Source organism: Coregonus lavaretus, assembly GCF_964263955.1.
Source record: "Coregonus lavaretus genome assembly, chromosome: 21".
Taxonomy (NCBI): Eukaryota; Metazoa; Chordata; class Actinopteri; order Salmoniformes; family Salmonidae; genus Coregonus; species Coregonus lavaretus.
Genome location: NC_140008.1, coordinates 6,062,593 through 6,080,212, shown reverse-complemented (window position 1 = coordinate 6,080,212; position 17,620 = coordinate 6,062,593). Strand labels below are relative to the sequence as shown.

Sequence of the window (17,620 nt, the reverse complement as noted above, 5' to 3'; positions counted from 1 at the left end):
CAGTCAACATTAGAATGACGTTTAAATCACCTCAGACTCGTTTTCCAGTGCTTTGTCTCCATTATTTCTTGACGTGCATCAGTTGTAGCGTATTAATATGTTTAATGGGAAAAGGGTTGGAAATAGGTGTCTCCATAATGAGAATCTAAATATCCTACCTACAACTGGGAAAAAGTTTTAACAACGTGCGTAATGCTCTCGTTCCTCTCGCTCACGTGACTCAGCCAATAGCTGTTGTGCTCTCTCAATACACTCTCCTTCGGCCCTCCGCATCACTCACTGCCTGACAGTCAGCAGCAGGTCTCTCAACACGCTCTCCTTCGGCCCTCACTTGACCTAGATTGGGGTGAGAGTGGAGGATGAGCTGAGAGAGGAGAGGAGAAGGAGAGGAAAGAAGGAGAGGAGAGCTGAATGAGCGGTGTGGTACATACCCAGTGTATTCCTGGGTCATATTATTTTGGGAGTGGGACAGAGCTTAGACAGTGTTTTTACTCATGCTTTTTTATAAAATGGACTTCTGCTTTTTTTCATCACTGTATTTCTGTACATGTTGGTTTTTTCTTACGAGAAACAGCTTGACCTGGCATCCTTTGGGGTGTTAATATGTTGAGATAAGTGGTATTGAAAAGTCTGACAGAATATATACCCTAACCTGCGATCTGTGGAAGAGGCGATATCTAGAGAGAAATTGTCAATGGTAACCCATTCGGCTGAGGTTTTCAGCCCTCTATCAAAATATGACAAGTCATATGAGCTTAAAAAAGGGTTAATTAACATCCTTTGGGGTCTATGATGTTGATAAAAGTGGCATTAAAGAGTCTGACATGGAATATCCTGCCTAACCCTAACCTGTCATAAATGTATTTACTGCCACAATGTCCTCCCTACCCCCAATTCAGTAGTGGTCTTCAGTGAGGTGCACAGCTGCATGTTTCTGTCCTCCATGACTGGGAAAGGCCCAGAAGACCCTACATCCATCTCATTAGATCAGAACAGTATGGATCATCAGTGATTCATATTTCTGGTTTACATCCCAAAATATATTGTGTTCATTGTTTTCACAGCCCTTTATGTGATGAGAACAAGGACAGGTGTCCAGTGACGACCCGCGATTCTGTTTTGAGACCCACATATTTAGCTAATGAAAAAATAAACATGTTTTTGTTTTTGGGGGGGCTTGCCAGTTTTGCATGTTATTTTGGCAATAATATGTGTCACATATCAGTTTGCAAACAATGTAAAAATAAATAAATAATAATATGTCATTGAATTAATAAAGCTGCATACAAACATGGTCTCTTTTTTGTTTTCTTGAGTAAGGCAGCTTCAAAATGCAGGTGTTTCAGCCTAGCTCAGTGCTTTCTGTGGTGGTGGGACAAGCCAGCAGAAAATACGGAGCGTTGCACCGTGATTGGCTCAGTGTTCTGTCACTCATGGGGAGACTAGTCACCGCCAAGTCTAAGGGTAGAACTAGAAAATTCAAGCCCCTTGGGTGCTGCCATAGAGTTACATTAGAAATGCCCATCCAAGAAGGCTCAAGGTCATTGGCCACAGATAAAACTACATCAAATCACGTTATATCTACAGTAGCTTTGATTGGACTGATCATGTCAACATCATACTTTCAAAATCTTAGCTAGCAGTCATCATCATGAATCAAGTCGACAATCTACTGGCAAATCCTTTTTAATCCTTGTCATATGAAGAGAAATAATGAAGAGAAATTATAGATAAAACCTATCGGTGCTCATCGGCCATTGGACATAAACATTACACAACAAGTTGGAAATCGCAAATTCAACAATGAGTGGTTTAGAAGGAATCAGTGGCTAACTGCAAGCATTGCAAAAATCAATAATTAGCCTGATATTCAGTGGTGGCTGTGTGGTCCCAAGTCTTAGATTAAGGGTCTCTTTTCCTAGTTTAAAATGTTAAACATTCAACATTGGCCATGCTGTCAATGAAGCATTATTTGTGCCAAGCTCAAAACAACTGTTAACTCAGAACTAGAAAGAAAATCAGACTCAGAGAGGGGGTTTATCATTGTGGCCCAGGTGGCACAAAATAATCAAAGGTCTGACCGCACAGAGATGCTTGGGAAAATGGTTACAACAGCGGATCAGAGTGTTTGTGTCTCAGGTGAAGAGGGTGGATCTGATCTCCATCACCTAGGACTTGACATAGATTAAGTAGATTAATCAAATCTCACATTCTTATCAATTTCTGCTCAATCTGCATGCTTTCTCAATGAGCTTTAACTGTATGTGCACTCGTAAATCAGGTTATTTCTCGAGTTGGGCTCTGGGATATAACAGCCGTTGAGTATCTGATTTTATGGTGGATTGTGGAGGAGGGGGGTTGAGTGTGTTGGAGTATGTGAGTATGTGCGTGTGTGCTTGTCTGGCATCTGTTCTGGGAGGGTGGGGATGTTGGGGGGGGAGGGTATGGGATGGACCACAGGAATTATTTGCTAGGATAATAATTGCTTGTCAATGAATTAAATGTAATACAATGGCAATCCGGGTTATATGTTAAAATCCTATGCGTGAACTGCCGACATTATTACGCATATTAATTGATAATGATGGAAAATAGGATATGCATAATTTTTTTACAAATAGTTATATATATACAGTGGGGAGAACAAGTATTTGATACACTGCCAATTTTGCAGGTTTTCCTACTTACAAAGCATGTAGAGGTCTGTAATTTTTATCATATGTACACTTCAACTGTGAGAAACGGAATCTAAAACAAAAATCCAGAAAATCACGTTGTGTGATTTTTAAGTAACAATTTGCATTTTATTGCATGACATAAGTATTTGATGCATCAGAAAAGCAGAACTTAATATTTGGTACAGAAACCTTTGTTTGCAATTACAGAGATCATACGTTTCCTGTAGGTCTTGACCAGGTTTGCACACACTGCAGCAGGGATTTTGGCCCACTCCTCCATACCGACCTTCTCCAGATCCTTCAGGTTTCGGGGCTGTCGCTGGGCAATACGGACTTTCAGCTCCCTCCAAAGATTTTCTATTGGGTTCAGGTCTGGAGACTGGCTAGGCCACTACAGGACCTTGAGATGCTTCTTACGGAGCCACTCCTTAGTTGCCCTGGCTGTGTGTTTCGGGTCATTGTCATGCTGGAAGACCCAGCCACGACCCATCTTCAATGCTCTTACTGAGGGAAGGAGGTTGTTGGCCAAGATTTCGCGATACATGGCCCCTTCCATCCTCCCCTCAATACGGTGCAGTCGTCCTGTCCCCTTTGCAGAAAAGCATCCCCAAAGAATGATTTTTCCACCTCCATGCTTCACGGTTGGGATGGTGTTCTTGGGGTTGTACTCATCCTTCTTCTTCCTCCAAACACGGCGAGTGGAGTTTAGACCAAAAAGCTATATTTTTGTCTCATCAGACCACATGACCTTCTCCCATTCCTCCTCTGGATCATCCAGATGGTCATTGGCAAACTTCAGACAGGCCAGGACATGCGCTGGCTTGAGCAGGGGGACCTTGCGTGCGCTGCAGGATTTTAATCCATGACGGCGTAGTGTGTTACTACTGGTTTTCTTTGAGACTATTGTCCCAGCTCTCTTCAGGTCATTGACCAGGTCCTGCCGTGTAGTTCTGGGCTGATCCCTCACGTTCCTCATGATCATTGATGCCCCACGAGGTGAGATCTTGCATGGAGCCCCAGACCGATGGTGATTAACCATCATCTTGAACTTCTTCCATTTTCTAATAATTGCACCAACAGTTGTTGCCTTCTCACCAAGCTGCTTGCCTATTGTCCTGTAGCCCATCCCAGCCTTGTGCAGGTCTACAATTTTAACCCTGATGTCCTTACACAGCGCTCTGGTCTTGGCCATTGTGGAGAGGTTGGAGTCTGTTTGATTGAGTGTGTGGACAGGTGTCTTTTATACAGGTAACAAGTTCAAACAGGTGCAGTTAATACAGGTAATGAGTGGAGAACAGGAGGGCTTCTTAAAGAAAAACTAACAGGTCTGTGAGAGCCGGAATTCTTCCTGGTTGGTAGGTGATCAAATACTTATGTCATTCAATAAAATGCAAATTAATTACTTAAAAATCATACAACGTGATTTTCTGGATTTTTGTTTTAGATTCCGTCTCTCACAGTTGAAGTGTACCTATGATAAAAATGACAGACCTCTACATGCTTTGTGAGTAGGAAAACCTGCAAAATCGGCAGTGTATCAAATAGTTGTTCTCCCAACTGTATATAGAGGTGACAGCATTGGAAATGCTTTTGGCGGTTAATCTGCTTCTGTTTTGTGGGTGGCACTGTGTGCTGTTTTCGATGGATGGGTCCTGGCCTCTCGAGGCCGTAGGGATCCGGAGGGACGTGGGTGGGATGCTGATCACTGGGATGACGGCTCAACTTGGGATGGGGAGGGGCTTTAGCGGGGGAATTAGTGGAGAACAATTGAAGGGTTACTCCGTAGCAATGCAAATATCACAGTACAGCTATATGGACACTCAATCATTACGGTATTTTTTATTGGTAAATTTACAAACATATATAATGATAAATAGACTTGAAACTTGTATCTCATTATGGTGTGTGGTGAAGTAAGTATAGCCAGTTATAATTGTAATGGCTTAGCTGATAATAACAAAAGAAGATCAATATTTACATGGCTCAAAGAGAAGGAATATAATATCTATTGTATACAGGAAACTCATTCAACAATTCGAGATGAAGTTGAGTGGAAAAAATAATGGGAGGGGGGGGTGAAATATACTTCTCCCATGGGCAAAGAAATTCAAAAGGGGTGATGATATTAATTAATAGTAATTTCGATCCGAATGTGCAAATTGTCCAAATAGATACGCAAGGTAGATGGATTATTTTAAATATGTTATTGGACCATAAAGAGATATGGCTCATTAACCTTTACGGACAAAATAATGATGATCCACAATTCTTTGACAATATATATAATAAATTATCAACCCTGCAAGCAATTCAAGACAATATTATTATGGTGGGTGATTATAATACTGTTTTAAATAGCTCAATGGACCGTAAAGGAAATCACACCACAAACAATCACCCACATGCTCTTAAGGAAATCGTGAACGTCATGGATACATTAGAACTAGTAGATACAGTGGGGAGAACAAGTATTTGATACACTGCCGATTTTGCAGGTTTTGCTACTTACAAAGCATGTAGAGGTCTGTAATTTTTATCATATGTACACTTCAACTGTGAGAGACGGAATCTAAAACAAAAATCCAGAAAATCACATTGTATGATTTTTAAGTAATTAATTAGCATTTTATTGCATGACATAAGTATTTGATCACCTACCAACCAGTAAGAATTCCGGCTCTCACAGACCTGTTAGTTTTTCTTTAAGAAGCCCTCCTGTTCTCCACTCATTACCTGTATTAACTGCACCTGTTTTAACTCGTTACCTGTATAAAAGACACCTGTCCACACACTCAATCAAACAGACTCCAACCTCTCCACAATGGCCAAGACCAGAGAGCTGTGTAAGGACATCAGGGATAAAATTGTAGACCTGTACAAGGCTGGGATGGGCTACAGGACAATAGGCAAGCAGCTTGGTGAGAAGGCAACAACTGTTGGCGCAATTATTAGAAAATGGAAGAAGTTCAAGATGATGGTCAATCACCCTCGGTCTGGGGCTCCATGCAAGATCTCACCTCGTGGGGCATCAATGATCATGAGGAAGGTGAGGGATCAGCCCAGAACTACACGGCAGGACCTGGTCAACGACCTGAAGAGAGCTGGGACCACAGTCTCAAAGAAAACCATTAGTAACACACTACGCCGTCATGGATTAAAATCCTGCAGCGCACGTAAGGTCCCCCTGCTCAAGCCAGCGCATGTCCAGGCCTGTCTGAAGTTTGCCAATGACCTTCTGGATGATCCAGAGGAGGAATGGGAGAAGGTCATGTGGTCTGATGAGACAAAAATAGAGCTTTTTGGTCTAAACTCCACTCGCGGTGTTTGGAGGAAACATCATTCTTTGGGGATGCTTTTCTGCAAAGAGGACAGGACGACTGCACCGTATTGAGGGGAGGAAGGATGGGAGCATGAATCGCGAGATCTTGGCCAACAACCTCCTTCCCTCAGTAAGAGCATTGAAGATGGGTCGTGGCTGGGTCTTCCAGCATGACAACGACCCGAAACACACAGCCAGGGCAACTAAGGAGTGGCTCCGTAAGAAGCATCTCAAGGTCCTGGAGTGGCCTAGCCAGTCTCCAGACCTGAACCCAATAGAAAATCTTTGGAGGGAGCTGAAAGTCCGTTTTGCCCAGCGACAGCCCCGAAACCTGAAGGATCTGGAGAAGGTCTGTATGGAGGAGTGGGCCAAAATCCCTGCTGCAGTTTGTGCAAACCTGGTCAAGACCTACAGGAAACGTATGATCTCTGTAATTGCAAACAAAGGTTTCTGTACCAAATATTAAGTTCTGCTTTTCTGATGTATCAAATACTTATGTCATGCAATAAAATGCAAATTAATTACTTAAAAATCATACAATGTGATTTTCTGGATTTTTGTTTTAGATTCCGTCTCTCACAGTTGAAGTGTACCTATGATCAAAAATACAGACCTCTACATGCTTTGTAAGTAGGAAAACCTGCAAAATTGGCAGTGTATCAAATACTTGTTCTCCCCACTGTATATTTAGGCTTAAATATCCTGATCTAGTGAGATATACATGGCGGAGACTCAATCAAGCTAGTCGTCTTGACTTCTTTCTTATGTCATTCTCATTGGCACCAAAAGTAAAAAAAAGTGTTGATAGGGGACAGAATGCGGTCGGACCATCATATAATAGGCATATAAATTACTCTTACTGAATTTCCACGTGGGCGAGGATATTGGAAATGTAATCAAAGCCTATTGGATGATAATTTATTTATAATTAGAACAAAGGAATTTATAACAGATTTTTTCCAACATGACATAGGTACAGCGAATCCCCTTATTGTATGGGACACCTTTAAATGTGCCTTTAGAGGCCATGCAATTCAGTACTCATCTCGAAAACAAAAGCAATTTAGGTCAAAAGAGTTTATACTAACAAAGGAAATAGAAAGTCTAACAGAACAGATAGATGGCAACAATAACTGTAACATAGAGGCTCAGAATAAATTAGAGGAAAAACAAAAATAAATGGAGAAACTTATTCAAGAAAGATCAAGTGTAATATATTATAAAAATAAAGCAAACTGGATGGAATATGGGGAAAAATGCACAAAATTATTTTTTAATCTTCAACATAGGAATGCTACCAAAAAGAACTTAATGAAACTGGTTACAATTGACGGAGTCACCCATAATTCACCAAATGATATTTTGAAGGAAGAAACAAAGTACTTTAAGCATATGTTTTATTTTCAGTCGCCTCCATCTCCTCTAACTGAAGCTAATTGTAGAGATTTTTTTCTATTGATAATGTCAAATTAACAGCCACACAGAAAGACTCATGTGAAGGTGAAATTACAGAGGAGGAACTTCTGGATGCAATTAAAGACTTTAAGTCTGGGAAAACTCCAGGGTTGGATGGCATACCAGTCGAGGTATACCAAACCTTTTTTGATATACTAAGAGGACCGTTATTAGCATGTTTTAACCACTCCTATGTAAATGGTAGATTATCTGACACTCAAGAAGAAGATCTCATTATTACTGAAACAGGATACAAGTGGAAAATATAAAGATCCAGTCCATTTACAAAATTGGAGGCCCCTTACACTTCAGTGTTGTGATGCAAAAACTCTAGCAAAATGTATAGCGCATAGAATAAAAAAGGTATTGTCGGATATTATTCAGATAATATAAGGCAAGTATTGGAAACAATAGAACACTATGGAAAATATGGGAAACCAGGCCTGCTATTCATAGCAGACTTCGAAAAGGCATTTGATAAAGTTCGACTGGGGTTTATATATAAATGCCTGGAGCATTTCAATTTTGGAGAATCTCTTATAAAATGGGCAGTGGCGGCTCCTAAAAAAATTCTCAGGGGGGGCAATTTTTCTGATGATTTAGGTGACCTACACACATTTTAAAAAAGATATGTCCAGCAACAACATGAAGACAGGGGCAGCATATAAGTCAATACTGATATACACATTACTTGCTTCAAAAAGGCCTCATGGTTGAATTGGAAATATGTGCACCTGAGCATAATTCACAACAAGCAAGCAGGAGCTTTTGATAGAGGCTACTGAAAACATTGATGCAAGTTATTGGTAATAAAAATGTTCTGCCCTCTTGTATAGATTTGTGAAAATGAACAGTGATAGACATTTTGCCTGAAAACAGAATTTGAAAATAATTTATAGAAAAGGTAAACACAGCTATCTGTATGGCTTTGTAAAAATGAACAACCATATTCTGGCCAATTGTATAGATTTGTAAATATGAACAACCATATTCTGGCCAATTGTATAGATTTGTAAAAATGAACATTAACAGATTTTTTTTTTTTTTTTTTACTTTTTTTAAAATGAAAAATAACTATTTTAAACAACATCAACTGTGAACTGATTTGGGCGTGTGTGTGTTAAAGAGACAGACAGGGAGGGACAAAGAGAGAGAGAGGCTACATTACTTGTACTGAAACTGTTCTAGCTTGCTGCATGATCAAATTCAGCTGATACGCATAGCAATGCACGTAATGGGCATTCTTGAAATGCTCACGCACCTTTTGCTGCACACCAGCCTTCTCTCCCCTCATCACACTGGCTCCATCGTAAGCTTGCGCAATGAGTTTGACTTTCTCGTCGTCGGCAAAAAGACCGTTCAGTCTCTCCAAAAGCACACTGGCGATTGAGACTGAGGTTGATTCCGAGATGGGAAGGAACTCAAAAAAGCGCTCCTGCACTTTGTGGTTGCTATCTATGTACCTCAGCACAAGCACCAGCTGTGTCTGTGTAGAAACGTCCGTGGTCTCGTCAGCTTGGATAGCTACGAAGTTCGCCGACTTCACCTCTTCCACAATATGTTCCCTCATGACCGCTAGCATACACTCCAGTAGCTCGCTTTGAATGGTCTTTGATGTGCCCTTGAAAACTTTAGCATTTTTAAGATGGTCATCAAACACCTCATCTAATTGTGCCACAAAGTTGAAAAGTCCAAGAAAAATACCAGGGTTGGTGGAGCCCTCAGTTTCATCTTTGCCTCGCAAAGCTAGCCATCTTGACAGTTGTACGTGAATTGATTGACGCTGCTACCCGCTCTTTTCTTAGTTATGTTCCTGGTTACTTATGTTACGTATGACGAAAGCGCGTAAGTGCAAGCCCTCCCGGAACCCATAGAGATTGTATTGAAAGCTCTGATATTTGAAAAATATATATATTTTACATGATAGTCTATGAGAGACTCCTGGGCGATTTTCAACCTGACTGAAATCGCCCCAAAAGGGGCGGGGCCATTTGAAGCACGACTTTAGCCTGATTGGACATTTAGTGGCAGATCAGACGTCTAGATTAGAACACTGATAACTACTGTTGCCGTGATATAATTGATTAGAAAAAAAATCCCTTCCTTTTCCCGTTTGGCAGTGCGTCGCCCATATAGCCCTAATGAACACAGCGCCCCTGAAAATGGGTCAAAATCATGTATAGTAACCCTAGGTGTAAAATAGTAAATAATGGCTATTTCTCAGAAAGTTTTAAACTGTCAAGAGGAGTGAAACAAGGTTGTCCACTATCGGCATATCTATTTATTGTGGCCATCGAGATGTTAGCTATTAAAATCAGATCCAATAATAATATCAGAGGATTAGAAATCCAGGGCTTAAAAATAAAGGTGTCATTGTACGCTGATGATTCATGTTCTCTTTTAAATCCACAACTAGAATCCCTCCACAGCCTCATAGAGGATCTAGATACATTTTCTAACCTCTCTGGATTACAACCAAATTATGACAAATGTACTATATTACGTATTGGATCACAAAAAAATAAAAATTTTACATTACCATGTAGTTTACCAATAAAATGGTCTGATGGTGATGTGGATATACTCGGAATACATATCCCAAAGGAAATAAATGATCTCACTTCAATACATTTTAATAGAAAGTTAGCAAAAATAGATAAGATCTTACTACCATGGAAAGGAAAATACCTGTCAATTTGTGGAAAGATTAACTCTTTAGTATTATCCCAGTTGACCTATTTGCTTATGGTCTTGCCTACGCCTAGCGAACAGTTTTTTAAATTATATGAGAAAAAAATATTCAATTTTATTTGGAACGGCAAGCCAGACAAAATTAAAAGGGCATATTTATATAATGAATATGAATTCGGAGGACAGAAATGATTAAATATTAAAGCATTAGTCCTATCACTAAAAGCTTCAGTCATACAAAAGTTATACTTAAATCCTAATTGGTTCTCAAGTAAATTAGTAAGATTGTCTCACCCAATGTTCAAGAAAGGCCTTTTTCCCTTTATTCAGATTACAACAACTCATTTGCAGTTATTTGAAAAGGAAATCATCTCCCAAATATCACTATTTCTAAAACAGGCCATAGAAAGTTGGTTGCAATTTCAATTTAATCCTCCAGAAACGACAGAACAAATAATGCAACAAATATTGTGGTTAAATTCAAATATACTAATTGACAAAAAACCTTTATTTTTTGACAGAATGTTTAAAAAAGGTATAATCTTCGTAAATGATATCATCGGTAGGACTGGTGGAGTTATGTCGCACATGCAGCTAACAAAAACATATGGAAATGTCTGCTCTACCCAAAATTACAACCAAATAATTGCAGCCTTACCGCAAAAGTGGAAGAGGAAAGTGGAAGGGGGAGAAAGTAAGGAACTTGTCTGTCAGCCTTGCATTAAAGAACATAATTGGTTAAGGAAAACTGTGATAAATAAAAAAGTATATCAGTTTCACTTAAGGACCAAAGGATCGACAGCCGTCCCATATAGATTGCAAAATAGTTGGGAAGAGATTTTTGACGTACCGATCCCATGGCATAGTGTTTATGAACTGACACGCAAAATGACACCGGATTCAAAAATTAGAATCTTTCAATTTAAATTATTATATACAATTCTTGCTACCAATAGAATGTTATTTATATGGGGGATACAATCTTCCCAGCTCTGCAGATTTTGCTGTGAAGAGACAGAATCATTAGATCATTTGTTTTGGTTCTGTCCATTTGTAGCTTGTTTTTGGACACAGGTCCAGGAATGGCTAAAGGATTGCAATATTTACCTGGAGCTAACCTTGCAGATAGCATTACTGGGTGATCTGAAAAGTCATAGTCAATCGATCAATAATATAATAATACTTTTAGCAAAAAATATTATTTTTAATTCACAATCTGTAGAAGCAATGAGAAAAGAAAGGTTCAGAACTTTTGTAAAACATCACAGTTTATTTTTTATTTTTTATTTCACCTTTATTTAACCAGGTAAGCCAGTTGAGAACAGGTTCTCATTTACAACTGCGACCTGGCCAAGATAAAGCAAAGCAGTGCAATAAAAACAACACAGAGTTACATATGGGGTAAAAAACATAAAGTCAAAAATACAACAGAAAATATATATACAGTGTGTGCAAATGTAGCAAGTTATGGAGGTAAGGCAATAAATAGGCTATAGTGCAGAATAATTACAATAGTATTAACACTGGAATGCTAGATGTGCAAGAGATTATGTGCAAATAGAGATACTGGGGTGCAAAAGAGCAAAATAAATAACAATATAGGGATGAGGTAGTTGGGTGGGCTAATTTCAGATGGGCTGTGTACAGGTGCAGTGATCAGTAAGGTGCTCTGACAACTGATGCTTAAAGTTATTGAGGGAGATAAGAGTCTCCAGCTTCAGAGATTTTTGCAATTCGTTCCAGTCATTGGCAGCAGAGAACTGGAATATATGGCGGCCAAAGGAGGTGTTGGCTTTGGGAATGACCAGTGAGATATACCTGCTGGAGCGCAGACTACGGGTGGGTGCTGCTATGGTGACCAATGAGCTAAGATAAGGCGGGGATTTGCCTAGCAGTGATTTATAGATGGCCTGGAGCCAGTGGGTTTGACGACGAACATGTAGTGAGGACCAGCCAACAAGAGCGTACAGGTCACAGTGGTGGGTAGTGTATGGGGCTTTGGAGACAAAACGGATGGCACTGTGATAGACTACATCCAATTTGCTGAGTAGAGTGTTGGAGGCTATTTTGTAAATGACATCGCCGAAGTCAAGGATCGGTAGGATAGTCAGTTTTACGAGGGCATGTTTGGCAGCATGAGTGAAGGAGGCTTTGTTGCGAAATAGGAAGCCGATTCTAGATTTAACTTTGGATTGGAGATTCTTTATGTGAGTCTGGAAGTTGAGTTTACAGTCAAACCAGACACCTAGGTATTTGTAGTTGTCCACATACTCTAGGTCAGACCCGTCGAGAGTGGTGATTTTAGTCGGGTGGGCGGGTGCCAGCAGCGTTCGATTGAAAAGCATGCATTTAGTTTTACTAGTATTTAAGAGCAGTTGGAGGCTACTGAAGGATTGAAATACAGTACGGTTGAAATATATATGGCAAATATAAATCCTATATGGATGGTGTTAAGAGATAGATGGGAGGTATTGAATAGAGTTGAAGGATGGGACTAATAACAAATAACAACAAATAATATGAAAATGATCGGAGAGGTTGAGAGTAGAAGAAGTTCAGGAGCAAAAATAATAATAAATATATATATATAATATAATTATTGTAAAATTAACTGTGTCCATAAGGTGTAGATAGTAAGTCTAGGCTGGAAGTAGGGGCCTGGGCATTGTTGTTCACTAATTTACTCCAAGTAGGGAAAGGATGGCGGGGTTGAAAAGTAATAAAGGGGAGTATATATATAAAAAATATGGGGGATTGGAAGTGATGCAGACAATTACATTGAAGATACAATCTACTTGCTTAAACAAATGTGGTTTCTACTGACAATTGAGATGTACAAACTACGGCATAAGGGGACGACAAGCGGATAAGAGGCAATCCGTAAAAGACATTAATGAGCGATCTAGGTGTCACACCCTGGCTCTGGGACTCTATATGTTGAGCCAGGGTGTGTTCATTCTTTGTGTTTATTTCTATGTTGGTAATTCTGGTGTGTTTATTTCTATGTTGGCTAGAGTGACTCCCAATCAGAGGCAACGAGTGTCAGCTGTCGTTGGTTGTCTCTGATTGGGAGCCATATTTATACTGTCTATTTTCCCTTTGTGTTTGTGGGTTCTTGTTCCGTGTTCGGTCATTGTTACCGTGGACTTCACGAGTCGTTTCTTGTTTTTGTATCGTGTTTACACTTTAACTAATTAAAGTATGTTCGTTCATCACGCTGCGCCTTGGTCTGTTCAATATGACGATCGTGACAGAAGAACCCACCATGCAATGACCAAGCAGCGTGTCCAGGGGCAGCTCTTGGGCTGGACATGGGAGGAAGCGCCGGGAGAAGAGAAGGTGGAGGCGCGCCGTAGAGAGGAGCAGCGGCGCCAAACGGGTCAACGTCGGACAGGCGAGAGGCAACCCCAGAAAATGTATACGGTGCGCGTCGCCAGCCCGGCCCGGCCTGTTCCTGCCACTCGCACCAAGTCTACGGTGCGCGTCGCCAGCCCGGCCCGGCCTGTTCCTGCCACTCGCACCAAGTCTACGGTGCGCGTCGCCAGCCCGGCCCGGCCTGTTCCTGCCACTCGCACCAAGTATACGGTGCGCGTCGCCAGCCCGGCCCGGCCTGTTCCTGCCACTCGTACCAAGTATACGGTGCGCGTCGCCAGCCCGGCCCGGCCTGTTCCTGCCACTCGCACCAAGTCTACGGTGCGCGTCGCCAGCCCGGCCCGGCCTGTTCCTGCCACTCGCACTAAGCCAGGGGTGCGAGACGTCAGCCTGGTAAGGCCCGTCCCTCCTCCACGCACCAAGCCAGGGGTGCGAGTCGTCAGCCTGGTAAGGCCCGTTCCTCCTCCACGCACCAAGCCAGGGGTGCGAGTCGTCAGCCTGGTAAGGCCCGTTCCTCCTCCACGCACCAGGCCAGGGGTGCGCGTCGTCAGTCCAGCACAACCCGTGCCTGGGCCACCTGTGCCTGGGAAGGTACCGGTCAACTGCTCCACTACGGAGCTGAAGCTAACCGCTCCTGCTAAGTCCAGTTCAGCTCCAGCCGGCGGGGCCAGACTGGACCAGGGGCGCTACGGGGGGTTTATTGGAGGGTGGTGGTCAAGGCCGGAGCCAGAACCGCCGCCGAGGAGGTATGCCCGCCCAGCCTCCCCTGTTTTGTTCAGGTTGAGGCGCGGTCGCAGTCTGCGCCTTTAGGGGGGGGTACTGTCACACCCTGGCTCTGGGACTCTATATGTTGAGCCAGGGTGTGTTCATTCTTTGTGTTTATTTCTATGTTGGTAATTCTGGTGTGTTTATTTCTATGTTGGCTAGAGTGACTCCCAATCAGAGGCAACGAGTGTCAGCTGTCGACCACAGTTAACTAGCAGGATGTAGACCACAGTTAACTAGCTGCTGTGGTGATGGTAGTAATACTGGAGGATGTCCTGGGTAAACCCCAGGATGTAGACCACAGTTATCTAGCTGCCGTGGTGATGGTAGTAATACTGGAGGATGTCCTGGGTAAACCCCAGGATGTAGACCACAGTTATCTAGCTGCCGTGGTGATGGTAGTAATACTGGAGGATGTCCTGGGTAAACCCCAGGATGTAGACCACAGTTATCTAGCTGCTGTGGTGATGGTAGTAATACTGGAGGATGTCCTGGGTAAACCCCAGGATGTAGACCACAGTTATCTAGCTGCTGTGGTGATGGTAGTAATACTGGAGGATGTCCTGGGTAAACCCCAGGATGTAGACCACAGTTATCTAGCTGCTGTGGTGATGGTAGTAATACTGGAGGATGTCCTGGGTAAACCCCAGGATGTAGACCACAGTTATCTAGCTGCTGTGGTGATGGTAGTAATCCCGGAGGATGTCCTGAGTAAACCCCAGGATGTAGACCACAGTTATCTAGCTGCTGTGGTGATGGTAGTAATACTGGAGGATGTCCTGGGTAAACCCCAGGATGTAGACCACAGTTATCTAGCTGCTCTGGTGATGGGTAGTAATACTGGAGGATGTCCTGGGTAAACCTCAGGATGTAGACCACAGTTATCTAGCTGCTGTGGTGATGGTAGTAATACTGGAGGATGTCCTGGGTAAACCCCAGGATGTAGACCACAGTTATCTAGCTGCTGTGGTGATGGTAGTAATACTGGAGGATGTCCTGGGTAAACCCCAGGATGTAGACCACAGTTATCTAGCTGCTGTGGTGATGGTAGTAATACTGGAGGATGTCCTGGGTAAACCCCAGGATGTAGACCACAGTTATCTGGCTGCTGTGGTGATGGTAGTAATACTGGAGGATGTCCTGGGTAAACCCCAGGATGTAGACCACAGTTATCTAGCTGCTGTGGTGATGGTAGTAATACTGGAGGATGTCCTGGGTAAACCCCAGGATGTAGACCACAGTTATCTAGCTGCTGTGGTGATGGTAGTAATACTGGAGGATGTCCTGGGTAAACCCCAGGATGTAGACCACAGTTATCTGGCCGCTGTGGTGATGGTAGTAATACTGGAGGATGTCCTGGGCAAACCCCAGGATGTAGACCACAGTTATCTGGCCGCTGTGGTGATGGTAGTACTACTGGAGGATGTCCTGGGTAAACCCCAAGATGTAGACCACAGTTATCTGGCCGCTGTGGTGATGGTAGTAATACTGGAGGATGTCCTGGGTAAACCCCAGGATGTAGACCACAGTTATCTAGCTGCTGTGGTGATGGTAGTAATACTGGAGGATGTCCAGGGTAAACCCCAGGATGTAGACCACAGTTATCTAGCTGCTGTGGTGATGGTAGTAATACTGGAGGATGTCCTGGGTAAACCCCAGGATGTAGACCACAGTTATCTAGCTGCTGTGGTGATGGTAGTAATACTGGAGGATGTCCTGGGTAAACCCCAGGATGTAGACCACAGTTATCTAGCTGCTGTGGTGATGGTAGTAATCCCGGAGGATGTCCTGAGTAAACCCCAGGATGTAGACCACAGAAAATGGTGATACATTTGGATCAAACTCAATATACTCAAGGTTTGTGTTCATATTTGTTCTGCTGAGGATCAATTTCATTTGATTTCTCTCATATTCAAACAGCCTTAGTTCCTACTGTATCTTTAATTCTTTGTTTATCAGATAGTCACCAACAAGTAGTTCTGGTCTTACCTGTTTCTCAGTCCTCTCTGCTGCAGCTGACACTGTATCATGGCCGTTATGTTCATCCATTGTACACAGCATACAGATACACTGCTGATCTGTACGACAGTAAACCTCCAGCAGTTTGTCATGATGAGAGCAGATCTTCTCCTGTAGTTGTGCGGTGGCTTTGACCAGCTTGTGCTTCTTGAAAGCAGGAAATTCATAGTGAGGGTGGAGGTGAGTCTCACAGTAAGAGGCCAGACACACCAGACAGGACATAAGGGCTTTCTGCTTTCTGGTCCCAGTGCAGAAATCACACGCCACATCTCCAGGTCCAGCATTGCACAGAGCAGGAGGGGGAGCAGCCTGGAGTCCTGTATTCTTCAGTTTCTCCACCAACTCAGCCAACATGTTATTTTTTCTCAGATTAGGCCTTGGAGTGAAGGTCTCTCTGCACTGAGGACAGCTATAGACCCCTTTCAGAACATCCTGATCCCAGCAGCCCTCAATACAGCTTCTACAGTAACTGTGTCCACAGGGGATGGTGACCGGCTCCTTCAGTAGGTCCAGACAGACAGAACAACATAACTGGTCCTGGTCCAGCAGAACTCCCTGCTGAGCCATTTGGACGGTTGTTCACTCTCACACAGACAGACGACACAGAGACTCAGATCAGTTTCATTTCCTCAGAAGACAGTTTGTGGGATGGGGAGGGACTTCCTGGTTCTGCCAGAGGGGTGGGGTTAGAAGGAGGGAGAGCTTTGAGGAATGGAGGAAGAGAGAGAGGAACTGCATGCAACAGGAAGAGGGAGACAAATAGCTTTGTTCCTAGGTTAGAGCCCTTAACATGGAACAAATGAAATAATGAATCTTAAAATGTGAGTTGTTAGAAAATATAAAGGGTAACAGTTTCTATGAAGTACATATGTTTAATTATTTTAATGACCTTTATAATGCCTTATAATACACTTGCTTCTTTAAATTAAGCAATAAGGCCTGAGGAGGTGTGGTATATTGCCAATATACACTACCACAGCTAAGGGCTGTTCTTAGGCACAACGCAACACGGATTGAGAATTATGGAACACTTTCAAAAATCAAATCACATTTTATTGGTCGCATACACATATTTAGCAGATGTTATTGCAGGTGTAGCGAAATGTTTGTGTTCCTGGCTCCAACAGTGCAGTAATAACTTACAATACACAACAATACACACTAATCTAAAAAGTAAAGGAATGGAATTAAGAAATATGAAAAGATTAGGACGAGCAATGTTGGAGTCCGGAGTGTGTGTGTATATATATATATATATATATATATATATATATATATATATTGATCAGTGTGTTTTTCTGTAACACACTTGGTATCACAA

At 42.3% G+C, this 17,620-nt stretch overlaps 1 protein-coding gene across 1 annotated transcript; it reads right to left on the bottom strand.

Moving 5' to 3' along the window:
- Positions 1 to 244: 244 nt before the first annotated feature.
- LOC311148722 (E3 ubiquitin/ISG15 ligase TRIM25-like) lies at positions 245 to 16,866 on the bottom strand (the record flags this gene model as incomplete). The annotated part of the gene is made up of 2 exons (XM_084185699.1): positions 245 to 364; positions 16,270 to 16,866. The coding sequence occupies 2 exons, from the start codon at positions 16,864 to 16,866 to the stop codon at positions 245 to 247; spliced, it is 717 nt and encodes a 238-aa protein (XP_084041825.1).
- Between the last annotated feature and the right edge of the window lie 754 nt (positions 16,867 to 17,620).